This window comes from Hylaeus volcanicus, chromosome 6 (assembly GCF_026283585.1).
Source record: "Hylaeus volcanicus isolate JK05 chromosome 6, UHH_iyHylVolc1.0_haploid, whole genome shotgun sequence".
Lineage (NCBI taxonomy): Eukaryota > Metazoa > Arthropoda > Insecta > Hymenoptera > Colletidae > Hylaeus > Hylaeus volcanicus.
In genome coordinates this window covers 13315621-13333631 of record NC_071981.1, presented here as the reverse complement: position 1 = coordinate 13333631, position 18011 = coordinate 13315621, and the positions used below count along the sequence as shown (strand labels likewise).

General features: G+C 30.9%; 3 protein-coding genes and 1 long non-coding RNA gene across 5 annotated transcripts in view; 2 read left to right on the top strand and 2 right to left on the bottom strand.

Moving 5' to 3' along the window:
* The first annotated feature begins 214 nt into the window (after positions 1 to 214).
* On the top strand, positions 215 to 1748 carry LOC128878916 (transmembrane protein 231-like). The gene is made up of 5 exons (XM_054127591.1): positions 215 to 516; positions 669 to 832; positions 941 to 1063; positions 1182 to 1389; positions 1475 to 1748. Exons 1-5 carry the CDS (start codon positions 378 to 380, stop codon positions 1735 to 1737), a joined length of 897 nt encoding a protein of 298 aa, XP_053983566.1. The 5' UTR covers positions 215 to 377; the 3' UTR covers positions 1738 to 1748.
* Positions 1749 to 2454: 706 nt separating this feature from the next.
* Positions 2455 to 5378, bottom strand: LOC128878924 (uncharacterized). Its single transcript, XR_008457524.1, has 3 exons — positions 4875 to 5378; positions 4592 to 4756; positions 2455 to 2594 (listed from the first exon to the last, which is right to left on the bottom strand). It is a non-coding gene; the product is annotated as an uncharacterized LOC128878924 (long non-coding RNA).
* LOC128878917 (ubiquitin-conjugating enzyme E2Q-like protein 1) lies at positions 2544 to 7262 on the top strand. Of its 2 annotated transcripts, none has more exons than XR_008457521.1 (4): positions 2544 to 2684; positions 3497 to 3772; positions 4390 to 4905; positions 5385 to 7262. XR_008457521.1 is itself a non-coding variant. In XM_054127592.1 (4 exons), the coding sequence occupies exons 2-4, from the start codon at positions 3521 to 3523 to the stop codon at positions 5511 to 5513; spliced, it is 789 nt and encodes a 262-aa protein (XP_053983567.1). In that variant the 5' UTR covers positions 2544 to 2684; positions 3497 to 3520; the 3' UTR covers positions 5514 to 7262. The 2 variants fall into 2 exon arrangements, 1 of the variants encoding a protein (XP_053983567.1); XM_054127592.1 differs by having other exon boundaries at positions 4390 to 4797.
* Positions 7263 to 8637: 1375 nt separating this feature from the next.
* The window catches only part of LOC128878540 (large neutral amino acids transporter small subunit 1-like), a 29418-nt gene continuing 20044 nt past the window's right edge, over positions 8638 to 18011 (bottom strand). The window contains exons 3-7 of the mRNA XM_054126827.1: positions 16803 to 16926; positions 14780 to 14980; positions 12509 to 12658; positions 10768 to 10945; positions 8638 to 10582 (exon numbers count right to left, since the gene is read on the bottom strand). Coding sequence (XP_053982802.1) covers positions 10521 to 10582; positions 10768 to 10945; positions 12509 to 12658; positions 14780 to 14980; positions 16803 to 16926 — 715 coding nt within the window. The 3' untranslated portion in view covers positions 8638 to 10520. The remainder of the gene's footprint in view (positions 10583 to 10767; positions 10946 to 12508; positions 12659 to 14779; positions 14981 to 16802; positions 16927 to 18011) is intronic.

Sequence of the window (18011 nt, the reverse complement as noted above, 5' to 3'; positions counted from 1 at the left end):
TATTCATAAAAGTTTGGCATATTAACTAATGTATCCTAGTGTTATACAGCAAAGATCGTATTAAGTATGCGTTTATTAAAAATAATGAATAATTAATTAAAGATATTGGTGGCGCCATCTTATAGAAACGGTGAGAACTGTTTTCACTGCAAACTTGGGCGTTTTCCCACCGATGGCGCCACTGGTATTAAAATCCGCTCACAGAGCAGTTTAGTGAGCGGTGACCTTTCTGGATGCATCTAATATATTTACTTTATACCTTTTAATATGTAATAAATAATACGCCTTATTAATTTCTTGTATTTCCTACAAAATGTCTCAGAACCTTACTTTATTTTGGTGGTCGTTGCCAGGACAACGATCAATAACGCGTCATAATGGCCGCCATTGAAATATTTTCAAGTACTGTCGATTATAAATATAAAAGTAATATATGTTCGATAAGTTTCCTTATCGTATTACTTTTTGGAATACTATCATTGTTTACACCCTTTTTCATTATTTACAATGCGGGAGGTATGTATTCTTTGTTTCTTCTCATGTTCACTTTGTAATTTTGTAAACAAAAACACATTACGACGGATATTAGAGCGACATAAGGATTTTATATATTTCAAACATAACTTTTCTACTGATTTTACGTTATTATTAGTGTCCATATTTTTCAGGTTTCTCTTTGAAAAATCGTGTATATACAGAAACTCCTGATGTACTGTTTAGCTACAAATATTTATTATTAGCTTACAGGGAGTATAACATTAATCCAATCATTTGTTCAACATTTACAACTTACAAAAATAATAAACTTGCAGACGACTGCATATTAGTAAAGGTTTTATTGTTATACCATTCTAATATTTAATTGACAAACTGTTGTGCCATATGCATTGAATTAATTACTTTGTTTTAATCATATAATTACAAATTGTTAAAATTTTAGGTGCAAGAAATAGATACAAATAGCGATGGTAAAAAGGATATATTAAAATTTGAGGCTCATTTTTATACAGATAAGCCAATCAAGTCTCTTAAGCTTTTGCTTTTCTTTAATTTTAGACTAAAGGTGAAATTCTATTGTTGCATCTTTATTCTTTATATTTCTATGTTTCATATGTGTTATTTATTTTTATATTTGTTTTTTGTTCTCATTCTGAGATGTTAATATTAGTGATTTGTTGCAGCAATTATTCCAAGCGACAATAGAATCCATTGCAGTATTTAATCATGTATTAAACGAAGAAATTCAACAGCTCCAGTTTTTTGGAGATTTAATGTTAGAGCAGAAGGGTCTTTTTAATGACAAAGGCTTATACGAAACATATAATAACAGTATAGAAATAGATGATCATTCGCTGGAAGAGTTACTTATGAAAAATGCCAACAGAAAACGTTAGTAACAATTCTTTATATTGCTTTCCAAAATTAAAAGTAAGAGACTAAATTTAAGAGAAAAACCTACAAAATCTTATTTCAGTTTCAGCAAAAATAAACAATGATTACGTAACAAGTCGAACGGGTTATTCCAACGAAGATGTAGTAATTGTTCATGGAGAGATAATGTATAGAGGACATTTAATTTATTATCAACCTAGTATTTGGGAAGAACTAAAGTGGGCATGGGTTCAATATTTATCATGCCTTCTTGTTTTCGCCTACATTGCAAAACATATTTTGGTTTTTTTATTTTCACATCGATATTTGAACTGTTATGTGATTATCCCATGGAGAAATAAATAGTATACATAGTATATTATTGAATTATTTTAATTTTTTATCTATGTTTTGCGATTCGTATAGGTATTTGCCTAGATATTGTATAGGTAAAATCACTAGTATAGACAACTTTTCAAACTAGCTTATCGTTTTCAAAATATGCTAATACGGTCGCTCAGTTACAATCTGTAATATACAATCTAATATCACTCGACAGCGGGTACGTAAATTGGATCGATAATAAGTTGTTAAACCTGTGTAGACGTAGCAGGGCCGCAGTTTGTAAAAATTCCTAGCGAAGATATCGACTTTTGCTACAATTAAACAATACATGACAAATACTACTTATAATAATATATAATAATAACGGCTAATGGTTACACTATTTAACATGACGCGAATCTTATTTGCATACTTAACAACGAGATGGCTCTGAATGCAGAGTTAAAGATTGTGATTGTAATGTAATGATTCATTTTGCTCCATTACTGTTACAACATCAACATCTAAGAAATTAGATTGTCTATTTATATAAACACTACCGCACAAAATGATTGAGTGCAAATTACGAAAGAAACTTTTGGGACAAACTAATCTAAACAGTTTGTGTATACATATGTAAAGTTACTCGAAATGTTTCCTGTAATTTTTGGAGTAAAACCGATCGAATCGTTGCCGTTAACGACTCGTTTGAAAGTGAAAGCAACTTATTCGTAACACGGCCCTGATAAACTAAGGTAGTAACCCTTTCCGAACTACGCGCCCGACCAGTTCAATGAGGGTGGAGACTGCGCCGTGTTCTATTGTGTGCGTCTTTCGTCTCTCGTATCCTCGCATCTGATGCACAGCTTTTTCACAGATTATATTTATCCCCTGAAACACTAAGTGTCGTACGTTACCGTCATTAAAATGTTTTGGAAGCAATTGGACGCGTCTTCACGGAGGAACCCTTAATCATCGCACAGGAAAGGGTGAGCGATTCAGAGTAAAAATAAAACTAAACAGCTGCGGATGCTGCTGTGACGTTTACCGAACCATTATGCAGCTTTTCTCGGATGTTTCTTTCACGGCGGTGATGTTTTCTCTGTTCTCGAGTGATTTAACGTTGTCATTCGTAAAATACAGCATTATCGCGACTCGCGTAATGAAATTTCTTGAAATTTCATTTTCAAAAGGAAAACAATACCAATGTTCCATAACAATACCGACGACTCTCACTCGCGACTTTGGGTCATTTAAATAGCTACCGAATGCGATCTATACGTAGTCAATTTTCGAGGGTAGGTATTTTTAAATCTCGTTTTTAATTGTTAATACAGAAAATTACGAATGTGATCTTCAAGGGTAGGCATTTTTTATTTTGTTAAATTGTTTATCCAGAAAATTTTCGATTTTTAGAGAACTATTAAAGTTAACAGAGGTAAAAAGGGAGATACTGTCGAGATTGTTATTTGTCAGTCGGTCTCAGTGTTATCGTTTAAAGAATGTATTACTTAACTTGAACATTTTTAAATCGACATTCACGCGAGCAAAGCCGCGGGTAAACGCAAATTAAAATTTAACTCTTTTGGTATCGACCCAAATAATTGAGCCTGAGGAATGATAGATGTAGCATGATAAAGTTTGGAATAAAAATGATAATTAAAAAATTGAAATAGAAGCAAGTTAAAAAGTAAAGTGAAAATTAATTACCGAATTATAAATTTCTATGTTTCTTGAAAATTATATTGATGATGCTTGTTTAAAATTCTAAACTCATTTTGATCCATGATTATGATTACAGAGCAACAAAAGAGATTGTTGAGTCATGTCTACGAGATCAAAGGAGAAGGTTGTAGCCGCTTTTCGGAAAATTTTTAGACCGTCCGAAAAAATTTCGGAACAGGAAGCGGCGAGCAGTTCGACAAGCTCTCCTTCGAGAAGGCTTCTGAGCCGGCATCATCGTCCCGATGCAGTTACCCCATCTGATGGCGCGTTACCTGAAAATTCAGGCGCCAGCAACTCAAACCATGGAAGTTGCTTCTTTAAATCCAAGAAAACCACTGGCAACTCGACTCAGGTATTACAGTAATTGTAGAAAAATAACAACAAGCAAAACTTGATAGTTTAGATACTGTACATAGACACATTAAAATAGAGACCAGATTGAGGATTTAGAAGGTTTAACAAGTAAATGTATCTATTTATGTTGGAATTAGGCACAGAATTAATTAGAATAGATAGTAGAAATTTTCCAATAAGCAAAATTTGGTATTGGCAAATCAACACAGGTATTACAGTAACGGTAGAAAAGTAACAATAAGCAAAATTTGATAGCTTAGATACTGTACATAGACACATTAAAATAGAGACCAGGTTGAGGATTTAGAAGGTTTAACAAGTAAACTAAACATATCTGTAAATATATCTAGAGATAGGCACAGAATTAATGAGAATAGATGGTAGAAATTTTTCAATAAGCAAAATTTGACACTGGCAACTCAACTCAGGTATTACAGTAACGGTAGAAAAATAACAATAAGCAAAATTTGATAGCTTAGATACTGTACATAGACACATTAAAATAGAGACCAGGTTGAGGATTTAGAAGGTTTAACAAGTAAATATATCTGTAAATATATCTAGAGTTAGGCACAGAATTCATTTCCACACCAAATAATTGTAAATCTGGTGTAGGGTGCTGTTGTAATACCAGACAAGAGGGTTCGTTTACGGCGACTAATGAAGGAGCTCAGCGAGATTCAGAGGACGCAGCACCGGCACGAGTCGACCTTCACCGCGGAGCTGGTGAATGACAATTTGTTCGAGTGGCACGTGAGACTGCACAAAATCGATCCAGAGAGTGCACTGGCGGCTGACATGATAGAGCTCAACATACCTTACATACTTCTCCATATCGTATTCCCGGAAAATTTTCCGTTCGCACCACCCTTTATGCGCGTTATTTCGCCTCGAATCGAGAAAGGATTCGTGATGGAAGGCGGCGCTATCTGTATGGAGCTCCTTACACCCAGGGGGTGGGCTAGCGCGTACACCATCGAAGCTGTCATTACGCAATTTGCCGCCAGCATCGTTAAAGGACAGGTGAAGTATTAGTTTCTTTTAAGCGATCAATTTGAAACACAGGACCAGTTTTAAGCTTTGATATTGATATATTATACCTTGGGCGAAGGTGGAAGCGGAGGGTATCCGGTGAGTAAGATGGAAATCTCTGTCGGTAAGACTCGGTAACGTAGAACACTTGGTCGATAAGGTCGCCCTGCTGTAGAACATTTTTGGAATAACATTAGAACTCAGAAGAGAAAGAACGTAACATTGTAGAACTTAAAATTCAAGATATAAATTACAAATGGAAAGGATAAAAGAAAATAAGATAAAAATGTAACAAGAAACAGTTTATGTATATATGTATATTAATATATTATTATCATAATAATTTATTATTAAAAAAATCTAGTTCACAAGTAATAGCTGAAATGTTACAAAGGTTCATTTAATTTTTTTAATCTGTAACAGCATTCTTATGATATACTGCCTTGAGAAAAACGCGAAAAAATTGACTATTTTTTTACAATGAAGGTATTCCTTCTTATGCAGCTCATAAGGAAATGTACAGTTATTACAATTTTACTCATTCAAATCTCGTCCTTTAAATGCGTTTATCTTTTCAGGGTCGCGTGGCAAGGAAACCAAAGGCAAACAAAGAATTCAATAGACGCTCCGCTGAAGAATCCTTCAGAAGTCTAGTGAAGACCCATGAGAAGTATGGTTGGGTCACGCCACCGCTAGCCGAGGGTTGATCCTTCGGACCGAGGCTGAAACACGAGAAACATGATTGTTATTTAAAGAAGTGAACCGCTGCGTGCAGAGCTTTATTGGTTTCATTTCTTTCCCTTTCTGAACGTTCGTGAAATCGCGTTATAATCGCATTAAAATTTCCGATGCTTCTACAGCAAGCACGTTGTACAATAGTTGAGAAAGGAATGGAAAACGATAGCAAGAACAATAAGGAGTTCTAGAGTTCGTTAACGTGGTTGAAACAATAGCGATAATGTTTGTGGTTGTTCGATTATAAAAACATTAGTCGCTTTTGGGTAAGTGTCGCATTTAATTGATCAATATGAAATTCCTACGACATTTATTGTACATACGAACAGTGAACATTTCAGACAGACGAGCCTTTTTTTAAATCTCTAGGTAGTGACCTAAAAAGTAATATATAAAAAATTCTGTTAATGTGTTATGAGATTGAATTTTTTTATCTATGTTTTTTTTTATTTCAAGTTACAAAATTAATGCTATTTAGTAATGTTATAAATATTCTGAATTTTATTTATAAGAATGGAACTACTAAGATCAAGAAGATACAGGAACTCGTTCAAAAATAATTATGAAGATAGAACTCAGTGGATATACGATATAAATTACATTATGAAAAGAGATGCATACATATATAAGAATGTAATACAATGATGGCATAAATCCATAGAAACAGATTTTCAGTACACAGGGTCTTATACAAAAAGGTGTTACAAACTTTGAATGGCTGAGTATATTAGTTGGCTTATGAATTTTCACAGTGCAACTTTTGAGGCTTATCGTTTTTTTTTTAAATAAGACAACTGTTTTACAATTTTACTAGTTTTATTTTGGTGAGACGCGCTCGCACTTACCAAGACCATTATCAATATGAACTATTTTAACAGTTAATTAATACTCCATTTGTCGATAAACAGTACGTTATTTTAATATGGATAAAAATGTCATGGGAGATACTTTGCTAAAATATAGTCTGATCAGAGTTAGAAGTAATTTTCAATTTCAGCAATAGAACTAATGCTATAATATTTTAAAGTAAATAAATTAATTAACAATTGCATTTAGTTAATACTGTTACTAATAATTATTATTGTATTAATTTTGCATGTATAAGTTATATAATTAGAACAAAATCAAGAATTTTTGAAAGTGTATGCAAAGCATGTATGGAAACGGAAGAATATATAGAATATTTTTGTAGACATTAGGAAGTTACAGCACAATAATTTTGTGTTTAAAAATCATATATGTGACGACTGAAAGCAAACAAGTTACTTATGTTACTATAAACCAAATGTCGTTTTTAACCCTATCTACATAGTTTTTATAAATTATTACAGACTAAGTATATCTAATTTAATTTGATGAATAGTATATGTTATCAAAGTCTGTAAACCTTTCTTTTTAAAACTCAGTAAAAAATGAAAGATGTAATCTTTGAATGTAGCATTTCACTTATTTCTTAAAACTTGTCAACATCTTGTTAGATCTAATGTCATAGAGTTCACAATACATTTTTATATTATGATAGTTTCCAAGGAGAGTAAGATTAATTTTATCCCCTGTTCTACAAGCAACAATTAACATGTTTGAAATGCAACAAAATGTGAAATGTAGTATAATTTACAGTTTCCTGAAATTACAATTATATTACCTCATTTGTATTAATACATAAAATATTCTGTATTTATTATATAGTACTGAAAATATATATTGCCGTTTTCATTTGATATTTTGTATTTATTAGAAAATCTGTCAATAGACAAAATTTATCCAGTAAAACCTTCATTTATCAGTTAAATTAATAATATATTTCATTAATACATTATTTATTATGGCTATTGTTACAATATTTATTGCTTACACTTTTCTCACCTTTACACGATTCTTATTTCTTTTCATAAATTCTATGCATTAATTTAGAAATTGAGCATAATACAACACACATCAAACAACCATCCCGCGAATCAGTAAGATTAACTTATAACAAAATTTTATACTTCATTCACAATATAAAAAAGGAGTTAAAACTTATTAACCACCGTAATCTATTATTAATAATTTACACTATCAATAGAATGACAGTGATGTCTTTTATTATACTTGGACTAAAAATATGGTGTATCAAACTGCCTAATTCAGCGTAAAAACAGCTGGATTTACCTAATTTTTTAATAGATTTATTACATTGGTTTAATCACCAATTATTCTAAAACATAATTTTAAAAACACACTTTTCCTTTTAAACCAAATATTTAACATTGATTACATTTAAATGTAACTATATTTATACACAAAACATTAAACAATCAATTAAATAAGTAATGTTTTACAACATTAAATTTGGGTGGAAAGAATATACAGATTTAATAACGTGTTCTGAATAAAAGTATAGTCTTTTCAAAAAAAATCTTCATTACAAAATTGTTATTGTTTATAGGACACAAGGCACATCATCAGTCGTTGTTTTTTTTTTTAAGACACACAATTGTTATAATTAATTGTTTCTGTTTCATGTTAACGTAAAAAGATGTTCGAGAGGAAGACTATTATTTTCTCAAAGCTATTGAAGCATTAAAATATTCTATTAACTATAACTTATTTTTCATATTATATGTATGCAATGTAACTACAGTACAACATTTCTAGAAATGATTGATACATTGCGGTGATGATAAAATTTAACAATATACATCCATAAATATTCGATGCAGTTATACACAGTATAAAATCTTACAACTTGTTTACGTTGTATAAAATATTCATTATTTCTTAATACAATGTATAAAATATCATTCTATTTTCTTATTTTTAAATGCATAATTTGACCAGATATGTCGTATAGTAAAAAAAACAACTGCGAACTAAATAAACTTCACATTATGTATACCAACAAAGAACACTTTTTTTCGTAACAGTCAGATTTCTGTGAAGTATACTACAGTATAATTCTATCATTTCTTTCTTGGGTACTCTGTCAATAATTGTCCAATAATTACAGTTAACAATCAAAATATGGCAAATAAAAAGGTCATATAAAAATTATTGTTTATCGACGACGCTAATAGCGATTATCTATTGAACAAAGCAGATTATCAATATATGAATTATGATAAATAATTTATAGTTATTCGTGTCGTATATACAATTAAATAGTACAAATATGTACGACTATATTATTTATATTACAGTATTATGCGTGTGTAATTGTTGAATTTATGACTGCAATTATTATAACCAAACACAATTATTCACAAACAAATAAAATTAAGATAAATGTGCATAAACGTTACGTAAAAATATGATCATGACCTAAATAGCTCTGTGTGCGTTAATAATCATCTTGTGCATTTCCAATCAATTTTAATCAAAATACAAAATAGTTTTTATTCGTTTTTACACAATGAATATTTCACACAGTCTTATGGTTTGACGCGTATTATTATCCACAGAACATAATCAATTTCGTTATTGAATATAAATCACATTTCATTATTTTAGGTTCACGCTTGATCGTGGTTAATACAACCCATAAAAAAGGACAGGCAAGTCTTATTAACACATTCGAAAATTAACCATTTAATTTTATTCGACATTTATAAAAATTCAAACCATCTATTGACGATTTTATTACGATTTAATTACGATTTTATTCAACGATTAATTTGCGAACACATATGTTGTTAAGACTTCTTTGTTTAAAATTTTCACTACGCAGTTATAATTATACTATTATACAGTATACTTGGAGATAATAATATTGGTCAACAAGATGTAATAAACACAATGTACCCCAAATTCAGAGATAATTCTCTTCGAATTAAATGTAGATAATATTTTGTAATTATACTATACAATTCTCGTGAGTAGATTAGTAGAAAATCTGAATATCGTATAAATAGAAGGCTCTGTAATTGACGCAGTCAATGAAAATTATACATATAGTCAGTTACACAGGTCTACATACATCTACATAATATAGGATTAGTGAAATTCCCTCGGATTGTTAGTAATAATTAAATTTATTAGACGTATGTAGACTTTTGCGACTAATAATATATGAATATAAAAAGTATTCTTACAAATAATTTAAGAAAACAATTGTATAGCTTAGTTTATTAATAAATTTTCATAACACAAGCAATTTATACATATTTCGAGAAATATCTAGAATAAATTTAATACCAAAAGAAACTCAGATATTTGCACCTTTTACGATATTGTTTAACAGAATATGGGAGTTCATTAATACGTATACAGCTATACTGATAATATATGGGACCACCACAAACTTTTTATCTCCATATAGTACAGCGTCTATCAAAGCTAAAGATATTAAATTTTCTACTATCTATAAAAATTCCATTATTCCGTGGATGTATTTTTATACTCTTGCGTAAATTCTACGATTTTTTTCAAATTTGTTAATCTATAAAATCTTTTCTACGCGATACTCTACCATGATATTCATGGTTTCGCAAGAAGTTCCTCGCAGTAATGGATGAGGCATTGATATTTACATAATTGTTGATCTCCTCAACGATTTACTCACATATTTACTTACGCTTGTTCATGAAAATTTTTATAGCGTATTCATTAATTGTTTATTGACGTCCACTTCTCCGGGTTTTAACGTTCAAATTGAGTTATGAAAATTGATTAATAAATTGAACTATACAAAGATTTTTCATAAATGATTCGTTGAACGAATATTTGTTATGTTCATTGTAGATACGTTGGGTACAAAAATACGGCTCGATTATTATCACACGATTCGTTCATTTCTAAGATCTGCGTGAAGCAACAGAGATTTCATTGGAATGTTGTGGCCAGTTCAGTTGAGACCAGATAATTATTTGTTTTCTGAATGATAAAATGCGATTGTCACCTGCTTACAATCACTCGAGTCGGTGAACAGATGAATCACACGTTCGTACTATTCAAATTTCGTATAAAACTATACATTAGGATAGAAAGGCACTTTATGATCAATCACTTTTCTCCTCTTGCACGCACATGAATAGTTTTGCGCACACCATGTTGAAATTATCTGTAACAAAAAGCATAACATTAAGTTAATTTTTTCTCTTTGAAAAGAAATCACGAAGAAGTTTTGAGAAAGAACACTTAATAGGCATCGTAATGTGGTTCTCCCTTTTAAATCAAGCAAACGTGTTAATACAGGCTATAGAAAGTAAACGAGAACACAACATGTTAAATTAGGCTGTTACTTACGAGACCCCCTAATGAGCCATTTAGGCTTCCTTTTCCAGTGAATAAAGATCCAGTACACTGGAATACCGGAGACGATGATTATCACTCCAACACCAACTTCCCATGGTGATACGTAGCAGGGAAGAGTCACCAGAAAAGCACAGATTATGAAAAATATAATTGGCAAGACGATCGACACCTACAATTGAACGAGAAAACAATATATCATTTTTTTTTTTCATTGTACATTATCAATCTTAACTTTCAACAACTTGATTAACATGACAGAATGAACAGATTGTTACTTCTTCTTGATTCCCATTAACCTTAGTGATGTAAAAAAATTTGTATTAAAATACAATTACGATTGATTCCTTTTTGCATTATGTATACTATTATTAATAATGCATTACTCAAGACTATGGAGACTGAAACTTGAATTGCCCCAAATGGTATTTTCATTCAACAATCATATGTGTACATAGGCTGTCCTGTATAAAATGTTTGAAGCTATTTTCTAAACAAATAATGAAGATATTGATTTTATTTCTGTTACAGTTTTTCCCCTTTATTATCGTTTGCATATTGCTCTGCTTTGACATCGTGCGATCCCCTATGTGGAAATGTAAAAGATTGGATAAGCTTTCTGCCGCTATTAACACAACAAATATTTGTCGAAGAATTGAACTCATTTTGTTATCGCAACGATAAATGCTTGGAAGTGAATAGAAAACATTCTCCACATTCGTTGTTTGAATGAAAATTAATGCGGAGATTATTCTAACAATCAGTAGCAATTTTTCATGAGATACTGAAATAAAATTTATCAATCGACGTGAGTGTTGATAATAAACATGTTTTTATCTAAGGATATCGAAATTAATTACGGTAGAGTGGTACAAAATCCTTTATACATGTTTAAACGTGTCTGATTCGTACTTTTCATGTTCAACTTGAATTCCTTACCACGTGTTTCACACGTTGTTATAGACAAAAGGGCTGTAGTATCGAATTAAAACGTGCACATTTGCGACAAATGTGTACCAAAGGAGGTGAAGTAAACGATAAATAACAGGATTAATTTATCATGTACAAAATGGTGTCCTTGGACTTCAAAACAATTATTAAGTATTTTACAAATACACTCTCCCACATCTGATAACATACATGGAGTAACCGATTCGTAAATAGCACGTATTCTTGATTTCATGTTTTCCTTAATTGTAGGAACAATTGTCTATATCTTTATCTTTAATGCAACCACAGTCGAATTGAAATACTTGTCTGCTTCTACTTAGAGAATCGTTATTCAGTTTTACGTGCTATAATAAAAATGCATACCGTTATGTTTTCCTTAATTGTAGGAACAATTGCTATATCTTTATCTTTAATGCAACCACAGAATTGAAATACTTGTCTGTTTCTACTTAGAGAATCGTTATTCAGTTTTATGAGTTATAATAAAAATGCATACCACCTTCTATTTAACAAAATTTTAGCATTCAAAGATCGATCCTCCTGTACCATTTAACTGCAGAAAAAATGAAATCGATATCTTCATTTGTTTGTAAGAAAGGAGCTTGTAAGACATCCTGTATATTTCCATTTGTATAATTATTTTAACAAAGTGTTAGTTCATTTTTTTCTATTGCTCACGCATCCACTGAGCGAGTGACTTGATTATTTTGAGCAATGCGCTCGCGTTAAGACGGAATCGGTTGACAATTATAGAATGGTTGTCGAGGAAAAATTCTGCACGTACCTTTATTGGTCGCTCGCGATCGGGACTTTTGTAGCGAAGCCAGAGGAGGCCAGACACGGAGAGCGTGGTGAATAGTGCCTCAACGAAGCTGACATAATTGATTAGCACGTAGACATCCTCTATGATCAGAAGTGCCAGGGTGATAATGCACTAGAAACGGAAATTATAGTTTAACGCTTCGGCTCGAGTTCGAGTACAAGAGAGAGAAGAAAAATGAAACCTGGAAATTTGTCGTTTTGTAATTGCGTCGTCTTCGAATTTTTTTGAATTTTTACGGTGTAATTCTGCCGTTAAAAGAAAAAGAAGAAGCACAATTTAGGAAACCACAGCTGAAGCGATCACTTCGGTTAAGAAAGAACGAGATATCGAAAACAGATATCTTAAATTTTTGGTTTAATAGAAAACGAAGACTGAAAAATTACTTCCTTTTACACACGGTCAAGCAATGTCGATAAAAGCTTTTATTTAAATTATAAAGTAAACGAATAACGGTTGAATAAATTATTGTTGCGAAAATTGTACGATGAATATTAATACAACAGAAATTTCTGAACAATGCCATTCATTGGGGTAATTTAGAATTTGTATAACCGAGTTACTCTTGATTCAAAAGGCCATTATCGATCATCAAAGGGACCGTTGACGGTATGAAAGATCCAATTTATTGCTCTCAATTAGCAAACGCAAATCCAGATGATGGTTAATACAGCGCGTTATGCACCTATAGAATGATTAGGTTTGTTTTTCATTGTCAATTTATAATATCCTCCTTGTGCTTCTGCTTTTCTAATTGTGCGAACAAAAAATATAGTCGATACGATAGTCAACTAAAAAAATCATTACATTGTAAAACTTGGTAACAATAAAATAGGAAAATATACAGTGGACGAAGAAAGTATTCGTACAACGACCAATTTCTAAAAAACCTGTGTAAAATTGTGATTTATTAACTTATTTTTGATAAACAATGACATTCTACATATTCACCGGAATCTCTAGAATAGATAGATTACAAGAAAAAATAGCTATTTATGTAAGCTGCGAAATTAACAAGAAAAAAACAATTAATCGATAAAAATGTTGAAGCAATAAGTATTCGCACAACTGTTTAAAAATACTTTCCTGGAAATTTGATGTTTTCTTTTTTAATTTCACAAATTATATTAACTAGTAAATGTTGGTTGGACTATATCTTAGACATTTCCGAGAATATGTAAAATATCATTGATTATAAAAAAAGAATTTAAGAAACTACAATTTCTACAACTACAATACTACAATATAGTTTTTTGTTAATTTCACAAATTAAATTAACTACAATATAGTTTTTTTGTTAATTTTACAAATTATATTAACTAGTAAATGTTGATTGGACTATACCTATCTTAGAGACTTCCGAGAATATGTAAAATATCATTGATTATAAAAAAAGAATTTAAGAAATTACAATTTCTACAACTACAATACTACAATATAGTTTTTTGTTAATTTCACACATTATATTAACTAGTAAATGTTGTTTGGACTATACCTATCTTAGAGACTTCCGAGAATATGTAAAATATCATTGATTATAAAAAAAGAAGTTAAAAAACTACAATTTCACACAAGTTTCTTGGGAAATTGATCAGTGTACGAATACATTCTACACCCACTGTAGACACATTTCTTCGTTTCATTCGTTCCATTAATCTTCCAAGAATTAATTCTTTAATTTTAGCCTTCGAGAAATTACATTTATTACGTGTGTTCGTTGTCCTAATGTCCTACGTAATTCTTATTGTTTTCTATGCGAATAAATGTTCATCAAATATTTATTTAATGTAAAATAAATCTCGAAAAAGAAGATATCAGTTTATATCATTGAACGATCCCGATATCACAAAATTACTATTGATTCCTCGTACGTTTATACAAACATTGCTCGTGATAAATGCATTATCGTCGTTGGCCTAATCCATACATGTCAATCAATCATAGTATTTTTTATCTTTTATCTGGTACACTTCTAACTGAAACACGAAAAAAGGTTTAAGTTTGTCAAATATGAGAAAAGCTTGTTGGTAAACTGTTTGATTAGTTCAGCAACTGATGATAAATTTTTTAGAAAAAGAACCGTGTACATTGAAAGTTAACAAAACCTTGGTTACTGAAAGTAGGTAGTGGTCGAGATAACATTACTTTGATTATTGCGGAAACCTCGATTATTGCAAGAGATCGAGACTCGACTTATTGCAGTAATCGGGCCTCTATCAAGCAAAAGAGACTTACAAGGAAGATGAGCGATGGCATCGGTGTTAAGTTTCGTACATTGATGAGCGAAATCGCGGAAGGTAAGTGTCCATTACGGGCACCCACGAAGAACAATCGCGACGATGCAAAGATCGCTCCGTTCAGAGCGCCAAACGTTGAACAAGCCACAAAGAATGGCATTATCCAAGACATCACGCCCAATAGTTTGTCGCCAAAGGTCTGAAAAAAAAAAAAAAAAAATAACAACAGTTATGAATGGAAGATATGAATAAAAAAAAACGCGATATTTCAAAGATTTCTGCGTGAAACGAATTGAAAAAATGACAAAATGTACTTCACAACACACCTAAAGTGTTCTCAAAGTTAAAAAAAATGAAGTAAACTTTTGCTGTATAAAAAAGAATCATGAAGACACTTAAATTTTGTCTCCTAATGTGGTTTCGTTCCTTAAGGATGCATTTCGCTGTGAACGCACAAAAAGAAGCATATTTTCAATCATTTTTTTTCTCAGAAACTATTGCATAAAATTGAATGAATGTTTTTTCCCCTTAAAGGTATGATTAAGGAAAGTAAATAAACAAAAATTTCTTTTTTTTTTTGGTAAAAAATATTTCATTTATTTACAAAATAAAATAATTTTTTGGAAAAAAAATTTAACCGACTTCAAAAAAGGTACAGTGAAAAGCATGAAATAATTTCTAGTTAATTTATATGAATACGCACTAGCTCTAGATATAATTGCTTAAAAGTATGGGAAAATGCAGTGAAAAGTACGAAATAATTTCTATTTAAACTGCATTGTTATTCACCATCGTTTGATGAATTTGGTTAAATTGTTAAATACATCATATTAAATGCAATGCACCTTTTTTTATTTACTTTCCTTAATCATACCATTATGGGGAAAGAACATTCATTCAATTTTATGCAATAGTTCCTGAGAAAAAAGTTATTGGAAATATGCTTTTTTTTTGTGCGTTCACAGTGAAATGCCCCCTTAAATTATTTCGTATACTTTATTTGACTTGTTTGTATTGACTGATGTTTCAATTAACCCCAGTCTTCCCTGCTCAATAATTAATTAGAAAGATAAAACTGTATCACCTTATATAAGATTAACATATTGTCATTTATGTAAACAAAACTAACATTCGATCATGTAGAATTGCTTAGAGGTCATTTCCTTCGTTAACGTTCTGTTTTTTTAGTAAATAATTTTCTGCTAAGCTCGCCAACATGTTTTTTGACTTCTCTGAAAGTTCTACTTGTCAAAACAGTGTCAGATTTTAGATACACGTGTATAGGCTATCCATTTATCATCGAGATATCTCCAAGCGGAAATTATGTCTCTTCATTGGTATCGTTTTGAGAGATACCACTTCGAAGATAATAATGGAATGTAATTTATGCAATAATATCGATAAAAGTTTTTTTTTTATTATCTATAACAATGCTTCCCAACGAGTGTTCCAATGAATGCTCGAGAGGATAGGCATACTAAAAATAAATTTATCGTAAATTAATGATAAGATTGCATTAACAAAAGTGTTTGCATCACTTGGAGATTCTGCAGAGAATATTCTTATGCTGTTTTCTACTACCTACTTTTACGAGCAAAAGCTATTTATATCAGTGGTAACTAGAGAATAACGTGAAACAACAATCTTTAAAAACTTCAGATAATGAATTTGGTTAAATTAAAATCTTATTAAAACTACATTTGCGTTGAGTATTTAAAATAATTTTAAAGAATAAATGGCTTATTTTATTTGTACAGATCTGTTTGTTATTTTGATCTAATACAAGTTATTGTAAAATTTTTTAAAGCAATTCTTCTTGTAAAAATTAGCTTCTAAATACGCCGTGAATATTAATGTCATACTGACAATTTCAAATTCATCGTGACCAGACTGACAATTTCAAATTCATCGTGACCAGACTGACAACCACGTACTTGTATAAAAGTACGATTAGTCAATGATAGATAACAATTGTATGAATAATGTACGATAGTAAATAATTCTGGGAATAAAAAACTTACGACAGCGACAGCATCCGACGCAAGAATTTCATCTTGCGTTAGCACGACGAAGTAGGCAACATTCGCTAAGACATAAATTACCGTCACCAGTGGTAACGATATACAGATTGCCTTTGGAAGATTCCTGCGAATGTAATAATTAAACGTTGTACATTTCATACGTTATTTACACCCACCTTTACTATCACTGCTAACATTACCAGAGGAAAATATATAAATCAAGAATAATTTTTCTATCATATTAACACGTTCACTGCCAGACTAATACTCTTGAAAATTTCTACTTCGATTTAATTTTGTTTACAGACTTTCGGAAGCTGCGTAATGAAACATTTATTTTGTTATTTAGTTTCGTAACTTCATCAAAATTCAAGTATTTCGGTTAAATTCATTTTCGATGACACTTAACTTTCAGAATTAATAGTTATCGTTTTTCAGTGAAAAGCACTGTCACCCATATATGGGTGACGTGGCGATCAACGTGTTAAAAGAGATGGTATAAAATATTACTTACAAAAATGTTTCTAACGCCTACGTACAATAATTGTTAAATTAGCTCGATTATTAATAATATCTCCTTTACTATCGCATATTCAAATAATTTAAATTTAATCAAAATTAACTTTCATCTAATACTTCTATTATCGGGTGCATTATTTATAATAAAAGCTACCAAAACGATATTTACATCATATCAAAGAGAAAATGGTATAAAATTTCGTAACAAAAATGTTAACTGTAACCAATAATACCGTTATTATAAACTAATCATTAATATTGTAACGCACACCGTGGGGAAAATGGTACGACGTGGTTAGTAAATTCTTGGAAATTCATTGATGATTAATGTCGTACGATATTTGCGTGGATTACCGGATGTTTTATTCATGATTTAAATATAGCTCTTTAACTGCATAAAGATCCTTCACCGATGCACCACTTTTGTACCGATTTAAATATAGCTTCCTGAACTCTGCATACTTCTTTGTTTCAATAACGCAAAGTTCAACTTGTAAACATATTTTTTAGTAGACAAAGAACGAGCCAAGGTGAAAGAGAGAATATAAATGGTACAAAGGAATGGCATAGTCAGTTTGTAAATCCTCTGAAATACTTTTGTATACTGTGGTAGTCACCTGCTATTTATCTCGAGACATCATGCATAATACCAGATTTTATTTATTTATTTAATCTAAGAACGATTCTAAT

Coding starts and splice junctions, on each gene's coding strand:
- LOC128878916 (XM_054127591.1), top strand. CDS start 378: ATGGCCGCCATTGAAATATTTTCAAGTACTGTCGATTATAAATATAAA. Junction 517..668: donor CATTATTTACAATGCGGGAG/GTATGTATTCTT, acceptor CATATTTTTCAG/GTTTCTCTTTGAAAAATCGT. Junction 833..940: donor ACGACTGCATATTAGTAAAG/GTTTTATTGTTA, acceptor TTAAAATTTTAG/GTGCAAGAAATAGATACAAA.
- LOC128878917 (XM_054127592.1), top strand. CDS start 3,521: ATGTCTACGAGATCAAAGGAGAAGGTTGTAGCCGCTTTTCGGAAAATT. Junction 3,773..4,389: donor CCACTGGCAACTCGACTCAG/GTATTACAGTAA, acceptor AATCTGGTGTAG/GGTGCTGTTGTAATACCAGA. Junction 4,798..5,384: donor CCAGCATCGTTAAAGGACAG/GTGAAGTATTAG, acceptor TTATCTTTTCAG/GGTCGCGTGGCAAGGAAACC.